Source organism: Phodopus roborovskii, unplaced genomic scaffold (assembly GCF_943737965.1).
Source record: "Phodopus roborovskii unplaced genomic scaffold, PHOROB, whole genome shotgun sequence".
Taxonomy (NCBI): domain Eukaryota; kingdom Metazoa; phylum Chordata; class Mammalia; order Rodentia; family Cricetidae; genus Phodopus; species Phodopus roborovskii.
Window position 1 is genome coordinate 102,999 of NW_026125750.1, and position 18,135 is coordinate 121,133.

At 45.0% G+C, this 18,135-nt stretch overlaps 1 protein-coding gene across 1 annotated transcript; it reads left to right on the forward strand.

Annotated features, from left to right (window-relative positions):
* Window positions 1-15,045: 15,045 nt before the first annotated feature.
* LOC127217573 (interleukin-3 receptor subunit alpha) lies at window positions 15,046-17,820 on the forward strand. The gene is made up of 8 exons (XM_051178565.1): window positions 15,046-15,298; window positions 15,537-15,654; window positions 15,739-15,871; window positions 15,971-16,182; window positions 16,281-16,399; window positions 16,484-16,513; window positions 16,599-16,710; window positions 17,714-17,820. The coding sequence occupies exons 1-8, from the start codon at window positions 15,092-15,094 to the stop codon at window positions 17,818-17,820; spliced, it is 1,038 nt and encodes a 345-aa protein (XP_051034522.1). The 5' UTR covers window positions 15,046-15,091.
* The last annotated feature ends 315 nt before the right edge of the window (window positions 17,821-18,135 follow it).

An 18,135-nucleotide genomic window follows, 5' to 3' on the forward strand; every position in this document is an offset into this window, starting at 1 on the left:
AATAATTAAATCTCTTCTTCCGGAACAATAATTAAATCTCCTCTTCCGGAACAATAATTAAATCTCCTCTTCTGGAACAATAATTAAGTCTATTCTTCCAGAACAATAATTAAATCTCTTCAGGAACAATAATTAAATCTACTCTTCTATAAAAACAATTAAATCTCCTCTTCTGGAAAAATAATTAAATCTCTTCTTCCGGAAAAATAAATAAATCTCCTCTTCCATAACAATAATTAAGTCTCTTCTTCCAGAACAATAATTAAATCTCTTCAGGAACAATAATAAAATCTCCGCTTTCGGAACAATAATTAAATCTCCTCTTCCGGGACAATAATTAAATCTCCACTTCTGGAACAATATTTAAATCTCCTATTCCAGAACAATAATTAAATCTCTTCTTCCGTAAAAATAATTAAATTTCCTGTGCTGGAACAATAATTAAATCTCTTCTTCTGGAACAATAATTAAATCTCCTCTTCCGGAACAATAATCAAATCTCCTCTTCCGGAACAATAATTAAAGCTAATCTTCTGGAGTAATAATTAAACCTCCTCTGCTAGAACAATTTTTTAAATCTTTTCTTCAGGAATAATAATTTAATCTCCATTTCTGGAACAATTATTAAATCTACTCTTGTGGAACAATAATTAAATCTCCTCTTCTGGAAAAATACTTAAATCTCTTTTTCTGGAATAATGATTAAATCTCCTGATGTGGAACAATAATTAAATGTCCTCTTCTGGAATAATAATTAAATCATCTATTCTGGAACAATAATTAAATATCCTACTTTGGAACAATAATTAAATCTCATCCTCTGGAACAACAATCATATCTTCTCTTTGGAACAATAACTAAATCTAAGCTTCTGGAAAAATAATTAAATCTCTTCTGGAACAATAATTAAATCTCTTCTTCCGGAATAATAATTAAATCTCCTTTTCTGGAACAATAATTAAATCTGCTCTTCTGGAAAAATAGTTAATTCTTTTCTTATGGAAAAATAATTAAATCTACACTTCCGGAACAATAATTAAGTCTCCTCTACTTGAACAATAATTAAGTCTCCTCTACTTGAACAATAATTAAATCTACCATTTTGGACCAATAATTAAATCTCCTCATCTGGAACAATAATTAAATATCCTATTATAGAACCATAATTAAATCTCTTCTTCTGGAACAGTAATTAAATCTCCTCCTTCTGGAGAGGTTGATCAATTGCTTGCCTGTCCCTCTGGGAGAACAGAGCTAATACTTTCTGCTACAAATAAGTGATGCTAGGATTTTCATTTTTAAGTAGGATGTCGCTAGATAACCGTGGCTGGTCTACGATTTGCTATGCTTCTACCTCAGTTTCTCCAGTGCTAGCTGTGTAACACCATGCCTGACTGCTGAAAACCCGATGTCAGTCTGGCTAGTCTACATCCTCCCCCACACCTTTTTTTTTTTTTTTTTTTTTTTTGGCAATAGCACCATACTGTTTCAACCGTTATTATTTTTTTTTTCCTTAATATACTGGCTATGGGTTGATTAGATCAGGAAAATCTCCAAACATCATTCATGTTAATTAAAACATAAAGCTTACATTGAATTCTGTTAATTAAAGGATGATTTCAGTGGTCGTCCTGTGTAGTGTTGAGAGTGGTGTATTGAAGTCTCCCACTATAAGTGTGTGAGGTTTTATATGAGCTTTGAGTTTTAGTAGTGTTTCTTTTACGAATGTGGGTGACTTTGTATTAGGGGCATAGATGTTCAGAATTGAGACTTTGTGTTGATGGATTTCTCCTGAGATGAATATGAAATGACCGTCTTCATCTCTTTTGACTAGTTTTGGTTTGAAGTCTAGCTTGTTAGATATTAGGATAGCTACGCCTGCTTGCTTCTTATTTCCATTTGATTGGAAAATCTTTTCCCAACCCTTTACCCTGAGGTAATGTCTATCTTTGGAGCTGAGATGTGTTTCCTGTATGCAGCAGAAGGATGGATTCTGTCTTCGTATCCATTCTGTCCGCCTGTGTCTTTTATAGGTGATTAATGTTGAGGGAAAATAAGGACCATTGATTTTTTAGTTATTGTCTGATTTAAATTTGTTGTCGGTGTTGGTATATATTTGCCCTGCTTTATCCTTTGGGTTCTGGTAAAGCGGGATTATCGTTTTTCTCTTTGTTTTGAGGGTAGTTAACTTCCTTGCGTTGGAGTTTTACTTCCAGAACTTTCTTTAGGGCTGGATTTGTAGATGCGATTTGTGAAAATCTGGGTTAATCATTAAATATCTGGTTTTCTCCATCTACCATGGTTGGAATTCTTGCTGGGTACAGGAGCCTGGGCTGGCGTCCACGGACTCTTAGTATTTGGGGAACATCTGCCCCGGACCTTCTGGCCTTGAGGGTTTCCATGGAGAAGTCAGGGGTAATTTGGTTTCAGAAAACAGTAGGCCTCGCGGAGATGACATCAACCGAACACAGCAAAACAAGGGGTAACAGTGCTGGGCACAAACCCTCAGGTGAGCAGTGACCGAGGGAGCCCAATAGGAGGACAAGGAAACCAAGAACGGGCAGAAAAGTCGGGGGCGTCACAACGCCGCCGACAGTAGGAGTCTCCCAAACACCCCCAGACAGAGCCACCGTAGCCGGAACGCAGAGAAGCTGGGTAGCTGGGTTTCTAACAGGTTTTCATAACAAAAAACCGTGGAGTCAAATATAGGAATAAATGATACGAAATGAGAAAGACGGAGGAGAATCCAGAGTCGCACCGCACCTCCTTGACTTCCCAGCCGAAAAGACAGCGAGTTCCGGTTTCCTCCTGCCTTATCGCTTCCTCTCTCTGAGCAACCAACCACATCTCTTCCCGCCTGTCTGCACGGAACCGCAGACCTCCCCGGTTAACCGGCGACTGTCTCCGCCCTCTGACTCCGAGCGAAGTTTATTTGTTAGAACCAAACAAAATATCACATTTTTTGTGTAACGGTAAAAGGAAAAGAAGGAAAACGTGAATGTTACGATTGATATCAGAAAAAATATAGACAAGTAAATCCGCATACAGGTGATAAATCCATCAGAAATGTGTTTACTGACGGATTCAGAGAAAATGTTCCACATCTCTGCTATCTCGGGGAGTCGAGGAGATTGTGTCCAATTCACTCTCCATCCCAATACTCTGCTTTATCAGACCCGAGTGATCTTTCGATGTCTTTCGACTTTGTACACTTTTCGGCTCTTTAGTGCGTTTCCGGCAACAAGGAGAATTCTCAGCTATAAATGCCGAGCCTTCGACTGCATCAGAGCCTGGAGAAGGAAATATTACTCGAGTGAGCAGGTGACTCACACAACAACTGTGAGCAACGACGGAGACGCCCGGCGGTCGCCAGCCCCCAAATAACACACAGAGATGCTGCACTGGATGAAATGCTGTTGCTAGCATTGCTTCCCGGCTGGCTCTTAAATATCAACCCGTGTCTATTAATCTAAGTGTTTCCACGTGGTCTCATCTTACCGGAGAGAGACGGCCTGGAGCTCTGCTCTCTCAGTCTCTGCACATGGACTCTCCTCCTCCCTCTTCCTCGACTCCTCCTTGGGTGGAGTGGGCAGCCTCGTCCTGCGTCCGACCTCGGAGCGATGGCATCGGGTCTCTCTCCGCGTGGTTTGATGCCGGCTGCTGATTGGCCGTGGACCGCGTTTGCTGTGTGTCGACCTTGACCTCTCCGACCTTTATCATGAAAGCGTGCTGCATTGTGCCAGAGGTTTTTTTCCGGCATCTCTCGTGTGGGTTTTGCCGGTTCGGTGTGCTCGTGTGGGGGATTACACGGATGCGTTTTCTCATGTCGGAGCATCCCTGCATCTCCGCGATGGAGCCTCCCTGGTCACGGCGGGTGATTTTTCCGATGTGTTCTTGGATTTCATTTGCCTGTGTTTTATTGCGTATTTCACACCAATGTGCGTGACGGGGGGGTCACCCTGTGGTTCTCTTCATGTGGTTCGGATTCCAGGGTGATGGTAGCTTCATCCGATGAGCGTGGCGGTCACCCTTCCGCTCCTGTTGTACGGAGCGCTTCATGTCTTCCTTAAATCTCTCGTGGAATTCTGCCCCGTCCTTTTCAGGTTGGGAGACTTTTGACCACCGATTCTATTTCTCTGGGTAGCGTAAGTCTAATCAGTCCCTGATCTGTCCTCGCGTTAGTTTTGCTAAGTGATATCTTTCCATAAAACGGGTCGCGTAACTGAGCACTGTTCAACTTTCATGAGTTTGTAGGTTTTCTGCAATTTGTGTTGTTGATTTTTAACCTAAAAACATTGGGATCCAGTGAGATTCAGGTGGCTGCTCCGAGTTTTTATGTCTTTGTTGCCGAGTGTGTGTGAAAGAACTGATACCGGAGAGAAACCCCGTGAACGTAATCAGCGTGGTGCAGCCCGTTCATGCCCAAGTCACCTGACACAGCATGAAAATGCACATGCTGGGGAGAGATCCTGTGATTGCAGTGAGTGTGATGAAGGCTTTGCACTCGCCAGTTATCTGCAGAGGCGTAAAAGGACACACACTGGAGGGAAACCCCTGCTGTGAGCCTTTCCATGTATGAGTAGTCTCCAAAATCATGAGACAGTTACCATAGTGCAGAGAAACTATATAGACATAGTATGACAACATTTTAAATTTATGCATGAGAAAAATTTTTGTATGAAACCAGTCAGTTAATGCTTTTGCTTCTTACAGTAGCTTTTGAATATCCGAGAAAAGATAATGAGGAGACCTTATTGTCAAGAATTTCGTAAGATCTTTTACCTATGTAATATTTAACAATTAATTCTCCGATAATTAAATCTCCTTCTCTGGAACAATTATTACATCTCTTCTTCTTCTGGAAAAATAATTAAATCTCCTCTTCTGGAAAAATAATTAGTTCTCTTCTTCCAGAACAAGAATTAAATCTGCTCTTCCGGAACAATAATTACATCTCCTGTTCCGGAACAACAATCAAATCTTCTCTTTGGAACAATAACTAAATCTCCTCTTCAGGAAAAATAATTAAATCTCCTCTTCTAGAAAAATAATTAAATCTTCTCTTCTGGAACAATAATTAAATATTCACTTCTAGAACAATAATTAAATCACATCTTCCGGAACAATAATTAAATCACCTCTTCTGGAACAATAATTAAATCTCCTCGTTCGGAATAAAAATTACATCTCCTCTTCCTGAACAACAATAAAATCTCCTCTTCTGGAACAATAATTAAATCTCTTCTTCCGGAACAATAAATAAATCTCTTCTTCCATAACAATAATTAAGTCTCTTCTTCCAGAACAATAATTAAATCTCTTCAGGAACAATACTAAAATCTCCTCTTTCAGAAAAATAATTAAATCTCCTCTTCAGGAACAATAATTAAATCTCTTCCGTAAAAATAATTAAATTTCCTGTGCTGGAACAATAATTAAATCTCTTCTTCTGGAACAATAATCAAATCTCCTCTTCCGGAACAATAATTAAAGCTACTCTTCTAGAACAATTGTTTAAATCTTTTCTTCAGGAATAATAATTTAATCTCCATTTCTGGAACAATTATTAAATCTACTCTTGTGGAACAATAATTAAATCTCATCCTCTGGAACAACAATCAAATCTTCTCTTTGGAACAATAACTAAATCTACGCTTCTGGAAAAATAATTAAATCTCTTCTTCCGGAATAATAATTAAATCTCCTTTTCTGGAACAATAATTAAATCTGCTCTTCTGGAAAACTAGTTAATTCTTTTCTTATGGAAAAATAATTAAATCTACACTTCCTGAACAATAATTAAATCTCCTCTTCCTGAACAATAATTACATCTCCTCTTTCAGAACAATAATTAAGTCTCCTCTACTTGAACAATAATTAAATCTACCATTTTGGACCAATAATTAAATCTCCTCTTCTGGAACAACAACCAAATCTTCTCTTCCGAAACAATAATTAAATCTGCTTTTCTAGAACAATAATTTAATCTCTTCTTCTGGAACAATAATTAAATCTCCTCTTCTGGAAAAATAATTAAATCTCTGTAGTGGAACGATAATTAAATGTCCTCTTCTGGAACAATAATTAAATCTCTTCTTCGGGAACAATAATTAAATCTCCTCTTCTGAAAAAATAATTAAATCTCTTCTGGAAAAATACTTAAATCTCTTTTTCTGGAACAATAATTAAATCTCCTCTTTCAGAACAATAATTAAATCATCTATTCAGGAACAATAATTAAATCTCATCTTCTGGAACAAAAATTAAGTCTCCTCTTCCGGAAAAACAATTAAATCTCCTCTTCTGAAACAATAATTAAATCTGCTTTTCTGGAACAATAATTACATCTCCTCTTCTGGAATAATAATTAAATCTCCTCTTGTGGAACAATAATCAAATCTCCTAATCTGGATCAATAATCAAATCTCATCTTCCGGAACAATAATTAAATCTCTGATCTCGGAACAATAATGAAATCTCTTCTCTGGAACAATAATTATATCTCTTCTGGAGCAATAATTAAGTATCCTCTCCCGGAAAAATAATTAAATCACCTCTTCAGGAACAATAATTAAATCTCAGCTTCAGGGAACAATAATTAATTCTCTTCTTCCGGAACAATAATTAAATCCCCTCTTCCGGAACAACAATCAAATCTGCTCTTCTGGAAAAATAATTAAATCTCTGTAGTGGAACAATAATTAAATGTCCTCTTCTGGAACAATAATTAAATCATCTCTTCTGGAACAGTAATTAAATCTCATCTTCTAGAACAATAATTAAATCTCCTCTTGTGTAATGATAATTAAATCTACTCTTTTGGAACAATAATTTAATCTCCTCTTCTGGAACAATAATTACATCTCCTCTTCTGGATTAATAATTAAATCTCCTCTTCCGGAACAATAATTAAATCTCCTCTTCCGGAACATTAATTACATCTCCTCTTCTGGAATAATAATTAAATCTCCTCTTCTGGGACAATAATTAAATCTCCTCTTCTGGAACAATAATTAAATCTGCCATTCTGGAGCAATAATAAAACCTCCTCTTTCGGAGAAATAATTAAATCTCCTCTTGTGTAATGATAATTAAATCTACTCTTTTGGAACAATAATTCAATCTCCTCTTCTTGAACAATAATAAAATATATTCTTCTGGAACAATAATTAAATCTCGGCTTCTGGAACAATAAATTAATCTCCTCTTCCAGAATAATAATTATATCTCCTCTTCCAGAACAATAAATAAATCTCCTCTTCCAGAATAATAATTAAGTCTCTTTTCCGGAACAATAATTAAATCTCTTCAGTAACAATAGTTAAATCTCCTCTTCTGGAACAATAATTAATCTCAGCTTCAGGATCAATAATTAATTCTCTTCTTCCAGAAAAATAATTAATTCTCCTATTGTGGAACAAGAATTCAATCTCCTCTTCCGGGACAAAAATCAAATCTCCTTATCTGGAACAATAATTACATCTCCTCTTCTTCTGGAACAATAATTAAATATCCTCTTCAAGATCTAAAATTAAATCTCCACTTCCAGATCAATAATTAAATCTCCTCTTCTTCTGGAACAATAATTAAATCTCCACTACCGGAACAATAATTATATCTCCTCTTCCGGAATAATCAAATATGCTCTTATGGAAAAATAATTAAATCTCCTCTACTGGAAAAATAATTAAATATCTGTAGTGGAAAAATAATTAAATGTCCTCTTGTGTAATGATAATTAAATCTACTCCTTTGGAACAATAATTTAATCTCCTCTTTCGGAACAATAATTAAATATATTCTTCTGGAACAATAATTAAATCTCCTCTTCCGGAACAATAATTACATCTCCTCTTCAGGAATAATAATTAAATCTCCTCTTCATGAACAATAATTTAATCTCCTCTTCCGGAACAATAATTAAATCTCCTCTTCTGGAACAATAATTAAGTCTCTACTTCCGGAACAATAATTAAATCTCCTCTTCCGGAACAATAATTACATCTCCTCTTCTGGATTAATAATTAAATCTCCTCTTCCTGAACAATAAATAAATCTCCTCTTCCAGAATAATAATTAAATCTCCTCTTCATGAACAATAATTAAATCCCCTCTTCCGGAAAAATAATTAATTCTCCAATGTGGAAAAAGAATTCAATCTCCTCTTCCAGAGCAATAATTACATCTCCTCTTCTTCTGGAACAATAATTAAATCTCCTCTTCAAGATCTAAAATTAAATCTCCACTTCAAGATCAATAATTAAATCTCCTCTTCTGGAAAAACAATTAAATCTCCTCTTCTGGAACAATAATTACATCTTCTCGTTCGGAATAAAAATTACATCTCCTCTTCCTGAACAATAATAAAATCTACTCTTCTGGAACAATAATTAAATCTCTTCTTCAGGAACAATAAATAAATCTCCTCTTCCGGAACAACAATCAAATCTGCTCTTCTGCAAAAATAATTAAATCTCCTCTTCGGGATCAATAATTAAATCTCCTCTACTGGAACAATAATTAAATCTCCTAATCTGGATCAATAATTAAATCACCTCTTCAGGAACACTATTTAATTCTCAGCTTCAGGGAACAATAATTAATTCTCTTCTTCCGGAAAAATAATTAATTCTCCAATTGTGGAACAAGAATTCAATCTCCTCTTCCAGAGCAATAATTAAATCTCCTCTTCCGGAATAATAATCAAATCTCCTCATCTGGAAAAACAATTAAATCTCCTCTTCTGAAACAATAATTAAATCTGCTTTTCTGGAACAATAATTAAATCTCCTCTTCTGGAACAATAAATAAATCTCCTCTTCCATAACAATAATTAAGTTTCTTCTTCCAGAACAATAATTAAATCTCTTCAGGAACAATAATAAAATCTCCTATTTCAGAAAAATAATTAAATCTCCTCTTCTGGAACAATAAATAAATCTTCTCTTCCGGAAAAATAATTAAATCTCCTCTTCTAGAAAAATAATTAAATCTCCTCTTCTGGAAAAATAATTAAATCTCTTCTGGAAAAATACTTAAATCTTTTTTTCTGAAACAATAATTAAATCTCCTCTTTCAGAACAATAATTAAATCATTTATTCAGGAACAATAATTAAATATCCACTTCTGGAACAATAATTCAATCTCCTAATCTGGATCAATAATGAAATCTCCTCTTCTGGAGCAATAATTAAGTATCCTCTCCTGGAAAAATAATTAAATCACCTCTTCAGGAACAATAATTAAATCTCAGCTTCAGAGAACAATAATTAATTCTCTTCTTCCGGAAAAATAATTAATTCTCCAATTGTGAAACAAGAATTCAATCTCCTCTTCCAGAGCAATAATTAAATCTCCTCTTCCGGAACAGTAATCAAATCTCCTTATCTGGAACAATAATTAAATATCCTCTTCAAGATCTAAAATTAAATCTCCACTTCAAGATCAATAATTAAATCTCCACTTCTGGAACAATAATTATATCTCCTCTTCTGGAACAACAATCAAATCTTCTCTTCTAGAACAATAATCAAATCTCCTCTTCTGGAAAAACAATTAAATCTCCTCTTCCGAAACAATAATTAAATCTCCTCTTCTGGAAAAATAATTAAATCTCCTCTTGTGGAACAGTAATTAAATCTCTTCTTCTGGAGCAATAATTAAGTATCCTCACCCGGAAAAATAATTAAATCTCCTCTTCGGGAACAATAATTAAATCTCTTCTTCCGGAAAAATAATTAATTCTCCAATTGTGGAACAAGAATTCAATCTCGTCTTCCTGAACAATAATTAAGTCTCCTGTTCCGGAACAATAATTAAATCTGCCATTCTGGAGCAATAAATAAATCTCCTCTACAGGAACAATAATTAAATCTCTTCTTCCGGAACAATAAATAAATCTCCTCTTCCATAACAATAATGAAGTCTCTTCTTCCAGAACAATAATTAAATCTCTTCAGGAACAATAATAAAATCTCCTCTTTCGGAAAAATAATTAAATCTCCTCTTCCGGAAAAATAATTAAACCTCCTCTTCTAGAACAATTTTTTAATCTTTTCTTCAGGAATAATAATTTAATCTCCATTTCTGGAACAATTATTAAATCTACTCTTGTGGAACAATAATTAAATATCTTCTTCTGAAAAAATAATTAAATCCCCTCTTTTGGAGTGTAGAGTGTAGAGTGTAGAGTGTAGAGTGTAGAGTGTAGAGTGTAGAGTGTAGAGTGTAGAGTGTAGAGTGTAGAGTGTAGAGTGTAGAGTGTAGAGTGTAGAGTGTAGAGTGTGGAGTGTGGAGTGTAGAGTGTGGAGTGTAGAGTGTAGAGTGTAGAGTGTAGAGTGTGGAGTGTGGAGTGTAGAGTGTAGAGTGTAGAGTGTGGAGTGTGGAGTGTAGAGTGTAGAGTGTGGAGTGTAGAGTGTAGAGTGTAGAGTGTGGAGTGTAGAGTGTAGAGTGTAGAGTGTAGAGTGTAGAGTGTAGAGTGTAGAGTGTGGAGTGTAGAGTGGAGTGTAGAGTGTAGAGTGTAGAGTGTAGAGTGTAGAGTGTGGAGTGAGAGTGTAGAGTGTAGAGTGTAGAGTGTAGAGTGTAGAGTGTAGAGTGTAGAGAGTGTGAGTGTAGAGTGTAGAGTGTAGAGTAGAGTGTAGAGTAGTGTGGAGTGTGGAGTGTAGAGTGTAGAGTGTAGAGTGTAGAGTGTAGAGTGTAGAGTGTAGAGTGTGGAGTGTAGAGTGTGGAGTGTAGAGTGTAGAGTGTAGAGTGTAGAGTGTAGAGTGTAGAGTGTAGAGTGTAGAGTGTAGAGTGTGAGTGTAGAGTGTAGAGTAGAGTGTAGAGTGTAGAGTGTAGAGTGTAGAGAGTGTAGAGTGTGGAGTGTAGAGTGTAGAGTGTAGAGTGTAGAGTGGAGTGTAGTGGAGGAGTGTAGAGTGTAGAGTGTGAGTGTAGAGTGTAGAGTGGGTGTAGGGTAGAGTGTAGAGGTGGAGGTGAGAGTGTAGAGTGTAGAGTGTAGAGTGTAGAGTGTAGAGTGTAGAGTGTAGAGTGTAGAGTGTAGAGTGTAGAGTGTAGAGTGAGTGTAGAGTGTAGAGTGTAGAGTGTAGAGTGAGTGTAGAGTGTAGAGTGTAGAGTGTAGAGTGTAGAGTGTAGAGTGTAGAGTGTAGAGAGTGTAGAGTAGAGTGTAGAGTGTAGAGTGTAGAGTGTAGAGTGTAGAGTGTAGAGAGTGTAGAGTGTAGAGTGTAGAGTGTAGAGTGTAGAGTGTAGAGTGTAGAGTGTAGAGTGTAGAGTGTAGAGGTAGAGTGTAGAGTGTAGAGTGTGGAGTGTGGAGAGTGTGGAGTGGAGGTGTGGAGTGTAGAGTGTAGAGTGTAGTGTGGAGTGTGGAGTGTAGAGTGTGGAGTGTGGAGTGTAGAGTGTAGAGTGTAGAGTGTAGAGTGTAGAGTGTAGAGTGTAGAGTGTAGAGTGTGGAGTGTAGAGTGTAGAGTGTAGAGTGTAGAGAGTGGAGTGTAGAGTGTAGAGTGTAGTAGAGTGTAGAGTGTAGAGTGTAGAGTGTAGAGTGTAGAGTGTAGAGTGTAGAGAGTGTAGGTAGAGTGTAGAGTGTAGAGTGTAGAGTGTAGAGTGTAGAGTGTAGAGAGTGTAGAGTGTAGGAGTGTAGAGTGTAGAGTGAGAGTGTAGAGTGTAGAGTGTAGAGTGTAGAGTGTAGAGAGTGTAGAGTGTAGAGTGTAGAGTGTAGAGTGTAGAGTGTAGAGTGTAGAGAGTGTAGAGTGTAGAGTGTGGAGTGTAGAGTGTAGAGTGTAGAGTGTGTGGAGTGTAGAGTGTAGAGAGTGTAGAGTGTGTAGAGTGTAGAGTGTAGAGTGTGGAGTGTAGAGAGTGTGAGAGTGTAGAGTGTGGAGTGTGGGAGTGTAGAGTGTAGAGTGTAGGTGTGGAGTGTGGAGTGTAGAGTGTAGAGTGTAGAGTGTAGAGTGTAGAGTGTAGAGTGTAGAGTGTAGAGTGTAGAGTGTAGAGTGTAGAGTGTGGAGTGTAGAGTGTAGAGTGTAGAGTGTAGAGTGTAGAGTGTAGAGTGTAGAGTGTAGAGTGTAGAGTGTAGAGTGTAGAGTGTAGAGTGTAGAGTGTAGAGTGTAGAGTGTGGAGTGTAGAGTGTAGAGTGTAGAGTGTAGAGTGTAGAGTGTAGAGTGTAGAGTGTAGAGTGTAGAGTGTAGAGTGTGGAGTGTAGAGTGTGGAGTGTAGAGTGTGTAGAGTGTAGGTAGATGTGTAGAGTGTAGAGTGTAGAGTGTGGAGTGTAGAGTGTAGAGTGTAGAGTGTAGAGTGTAGAGTGTAGAGTGTAGAGTGTAGAGTGTGGAGTGTAGAGTGTAGAGTGTAGAGTGTGGAGTGTGGAGTGTGGAAACTACATCTCCCAGCATGCCCAGCACTCACTTCCGGGTTCTGTTCGGGCTTGCCTAGAACTACATCTCCCAGCGTGCCCAGCACTCACTTCCGGGTTCTGTTCGGGCTTGCCTAGAACTACATCTCCCAGCGTGCCCAGCACTCACTTCCGGGTTCGGTATGGGGTGGCCCAGAAGTACATCTCCCAGCAGGCACTTTCTCATTCGTTCATGCATTCGTTCCTTCATTCGTTCCTTCATTCATTCGTTCCTTCATTCATTCGTTCCTTCATTCATTCGTTCATGCATTCATTCATTCATTCCTTCATTCATTCATTCCTTCATTCATTCGTTCCTTCATTCATCCGCTCCCTCATTCAGTCGTTCCTTCATTCGTTTCTCCATTCAGTCATTCCTTCATGCATTCATTCAGTCATTCCTTCATTCATTCCTGCATTCATTCATTCGTTCCTTCATTCATTCGTTCCTTCATTCGTTCATGTATTCATTCGTTCCTTCATTCATTCATGCATTCATTCATTCGTTCCTTCATTCAGTCGTTCCTTCATTCGTTTCTTCATTCATTCGTTCATGCATTCATTCATTCGTTCCTTCATTCGTTCCTTCATTCGTTCACCCTCCAATTCACTCATTCACCCGCTCATTCATTCACTCACTCCTTCATTCATTCGCGCCTTCATTCGTTCACTCCTTCATTCGTTCCTGCACTCACTCACTCGTTCCTTCAATCGTTCATTCACGCTCACCCATCCCCTCATTCATTCATTCACTCACGCACTCGTTCGTTCACTCGCTCACTCATTCATTCACTCAACTCGCGCTCACATTCATTCGTTCACCGCAGTTCTTCTCCAGTCCCGTCTGCATCAGTGATTCACGGACTCATTCATTCATTCACCCACCCCCCCGACGCACTCGTTCAGACTCACTCATTCACTCACAATCGCACTCGTTCGCTCGCTAATTCATCCATTCACTAATTCACTCAGCGAATCACTACTTCACTCATGGCCTCAACAATTCATTGCTTCACAAACTCACTGATGACTCACTCACTCATTCACTCACTCACTCACTCATTCATTCACTCACCCATTCACTCATTCAATCGTTCATTCACTCATTCAATCGTTCATTCACTCATTCACTCACTCACTCACTCATTCACCCATTCACTCATTCACTCATTCACCCATTCACTCATTCACTCATTCACTCACTCATTCACTCACTCACTCATTCACCCATTCACTCATTCACTCATTCACCCATTCACTCATTCACTCATTCACCCATTCACTCATTCACTCATTCACTCATTCAGTCACCCATTCACTCATTCACTCACTCATTCACCCATTCACTCATTCACTCATTCACTCACTCACTCATTCACTCACTCACTCATTCACTCACACACTCATTCACTCGTTCAGTCACTCACTCATTCACTCGTTCAGTCACTCATTCATTCACTCATCACCAATCGCGCCATTCGCGCACTCACGACTTCACTAATTCACCCAGTCGCTGATGCAACGATTCCCCTCGGTGCCCGAGTCATTAATTCACCGATTCATTGATCCGTCCGTCCCTTCATTCATTCATTCACTCATTCATTCATTCATTCCTCCACGGACACCGCGCCCCCCGGGAATCTCGCACCGCGATCCCCGCCGCCGGGGCCGCAGGGGCCGCACGGGAAACCCCAGCCCAGAGAAACTGAGGGGAAAAAAACAAACGGAAGACGAGAGACTTTTACAAAATAATAATAATAATAATAATAATAACAACAACAACAACAACAACGCGCGGCTCCAGAACCCGGAAGTCCCGGGGCGGGACCGCAGGAAGTGGCCCAGGGGTCGCTGGGAAACGTAGTCCTGGGGCTGATTTGTCCGCACCCGGAAGTCCCCTTCGTGAAAGACAGGAAGCGGCCGCACAGCCTGCTGGGAGACGTAGTCCACGGCTGTCAGAGCCCGAAACCGGAAGTCCCTGGCAGCGAAACCGGAAGCGAACGCCGGGCATCATGGGAAATGTAGTCCAGGGAACGCAGAGTACAAACCCGGAAGTTCCTTTCGTGAATACAGGAAGTGACCGCAGAGCCTGCTGGGAGACGTAGTCCCAGGCTGTCAGAGGCCAAAACGGGAAGTCTTTAGCCGGGAAACAGGAAGCAGCCACAGAGCATTCTGGGAAATGTAGTCCTCAGCCTTTAGAGGCCAAAACCGGAAGTCCCTCGCAGGGAAACAGGAAGTGAACGCCGAGCGTGCTGGGAAATGTAGTCCGTCGAACGCAGACTCCACCACCGATAGTCCCAGGGTAGAAAAGCAGGAAGCGGCCGCAGAGCATGCTGGGAAACGCAGTCCGAAACCGGAAGTCACCGGCAGCGAAACAGGAAGCGAACGCCGAGCATCATGGGAAACGCAGTCCCGGGCGCTGGGAGCCCAAACCCGGAAGTTCCTTCCGTGAAAACAGGAAGCGGCCGCGGGGCACGCTGGGAGTCGTAGTCCCGGCGCCCGGCTCCCTTCCGGCTTCCGGCCCGGCGCCCGCTATAAACCCGGCGGCGCCGGCGGCCGCGCGCGCATTCGCCCTGAGGACCCCGGCGGCGACGGACGGACCCGGCCACGCCCACCGCCCAGGCCCCGCCCACCCGCCCAGGCCCCGCCCACCGCCCAGGCCCCGCCCACCCGCCCAGGCCACGCCCACCGCGCCCAGGCCACGCCCTCCCGCCATGGCCGCCGCCCTCCTCCTCCTCCTCCTGCTGCTGCCGCCGCCGCCTCTGCGCGCGATGACGTCACCCCCGCCGGCCCCGCCCACCCCGCCGGCCCCGCCCTTCCGGAACCTCCGCGTGGACCCCGCCCTGCGCCGCCTGAGCTGGGAGCGGCCCCGCCCGGGCCCCCGGGCCGCGTGCGCGAAGGATGGGCGGAGCCCGGTGTGGGTGAGCAGGGGGCGGGGCCTGAGGGGCGGGGAGGCCACGCCCACCCGACCACGCCCACCCCGACCACCCCGACCCCGCCCACCCGGCCACGCCCACCCCGACCACCCCGACCCCGCCCACCCGGCCACGCCCACCCCGACCACGCCCACCTGACCCCGCCCACCCCGACCCCACCCGACCACGCTCACCCGACCCCGCCCACCCGACCTTCCCCGACCCCGCCCACCCCACCCCGCAGGCGGAGCCCGGGCGCCAGCACTGCGTGTTCCCGTCGCTCTCGCGCTGCCACGTGACCAACCTCACCGTCTTCGCCCCGGGCCGGGGCGGGGCCGCCTGGGTTCTCTTCCCCGCGAGCGGTGCGTGCGGCCGGGCCTGGGCGGGGCGGGGCGGAGCGTGTGACCCCGTGTGACCCCCGCGTGACCCCGCCCGACCCCGCCCAGACCCCAACCGCGCCGCCGCCGCCGCGGACCTGCGCTGCTGGCTGCACCGCGTGAGCCGCCTGAGCTGCCGCTGGGGGCGCGGCCCGGGCGCGCCGGACGACGTGCAGTACCGGATGTTCTGGCGGGACGCGGCGTGAGTGCCGGGCGGGGCGCTTCCGGGTCCACTTCCGGGTCCACTTCCGGTTCTCACTTCCGCTTCCGCTTCCGGGGTCCCCCCCCCCCCCCCCCGCAGGCTGGGCAGCGACCGCGACCGCGAGTGCCGCGGCTACGACGTGACGGACGCGGGCGGCGCCCGGCTGGGCTGCACGGTGGACGCGGAGGAAGGGGCGGGGCCGGGGGCGGAAGGGGCGGGGCTTCCGGTCGTGGCGGCGGTGACGGTGACCGGGAGCAGCGCGCGCGGCGCCGTGAGCTGCAGCGACGCCGCCGTGGACCTGCAGGCGGCGGGTGAGGCCGGGGGGCGGGGCCGGGCGGGCGGGGTCGGGCGGGCGGGGCCGCGGGGAATCCACGCTCACCCGGCCCCGCCCTCCCCGCCCCGGGTGCAGAGGTCCCGGCCCCGCCCTCGCTGCGCGCCGAGTGCAACGGCAGCGGCTCCGCCCTCGTGCGCTGGGCCGCGCGCAGCCGCTTCCACCGCCGCTTCCGCTTCGAGCTGGAGATCCGCAAGGTGGGCGGGGCCGGCCGGGGCGGGCGGGGCGGGGCGGGGGCCGGGGCGGGCGGGGCTGACTCCGCCCCGCCCGCCCCGGCCCAGGGTTCGCAGCCGCAGCCGGAGATCGAGCGGGTGAGTCGTTCATTCATTCACTCATTCATTCATTCACTCGCTCACTCACTCGTTCGTTCACTGACGCCGCCCCGCCCGACCCCAGACCTCCGAGAGCCACTTCCGCGTCCCCATCCCCGGCTCCGCCTCCTTCCGGGTGAGGGCGAGGCCGGACGACCTCGCCGAGTTCAGCGCCTGGAGCGACGCCGCGCGGTTGGGTGAGCTGGGCGGGCGCCACACCCGCTCTGACTTCCCGCCCGCTTCTGCTCACTTCCTGTCCATTTCCCGTCCACTTCCCGTTCACTTCCCGCTCACTTCCAGGGGTCAATTTCCTGTCACTTCCTTTTCACTTCCCCCTCATTTCCCGCCCGCTTCCCGCTCACTTCCCTGTCATTTTCCCGTCCACTTCCCGCCCGCTTCCCACTCACTTCCCCCTCACTTCCTGCTCTGTTTCCGCTCACTTCCCACCCGCTTCCCGCTCACATCTTGGGGTCACTTCCCGCTCACTTCCTGTCCGTTTCCCCCTCACTTCCTGCTCTCTTCCCGCTCACTTCCTGTTCACTTCCGTCCACTTCCCGCCTAATTCCCACTCACTTCCCCCTCACTTCCCGCTCACTTCCTGCTCTGTTTCCGCTCACTTCCTGCCCGATTTCCGCCCGCTTCCCTCTCGGATCCAGGGGTCACTTCCTGCTCACTTCCTGTCCGTTTCCCACTCACTTCCCCCTCACTTCCTGTCCATTTCCCGTCCGCTTCCCGCTCATTTCCTGGTCTCTTCCCGCTCACTTCCTGTCTGTTTCCCCCTCACTTCCTGTCCGATTCCCCCTCACTTCCCCCTCACTTCCTGTCCATTTCCCGTCCGCTTCCTGCTCACTTCCCTGTCATTTCCTGTCACTTCCTTGTCACCTCCCCTCATTTCCCACCAGCTTCCCCCTCATTTCCTGGTCTCTTCCCCCTCACTTCCTGTCTGCTTCCCCCTCAGTTCCTGTCCATTTCCCTCTCACTTCCCCCTCACTTCCCCCTCACTTCCTGCTCTCTTCCCGCTCACTTCCTGTTCACTTCTGTCCACTTCCTGTCCATTTCCCCCTCACTTCCCCCTCACTTCCTGGTCTCTTCCCGCTCACTTCCTGTCCGTTTCCCCCTCACTTCCTGTCCCCTTCCGGGCTCCCTTCCCGCCCCGCCCTCCCTGACCCCGCCCCTTCCTTCCTCCCTCCTCCCCCGCAGACTGCCCCGCCCCCGCGCGCCCCGCGACGCCGACGGCCGTGACCCTGGCGACGGCGGGGGCGGGGCTGGCGGCGATGGCGGCGCTGCTGCTCCTCTGCCGCAGGTGACGTGGGGGGCGGGGCCTGTGGATATGCAAACGAGGGGCGGGGCCTCGCCGGCGAATATGCAAATCACCGCAGACTTATGCAAATCGTGGCGACGTATGCAAATTTATGCAAATCCGGGCGTCCGCTATGCAAATGCGCCTGGGAGTTTATGCAAATCGCTGTCGGGGCCGGCGCTCCATGCAAATGTATGCAAATCACGGAGCAGTTCCGGGCCCCGGCATGCAAATCCATGCAAATCTGACCCGGTATGCAAATCCATGCAAATCTCACCCGATATGCAAATCCATGCAAATCTCACCCGATATGCAAATCCAT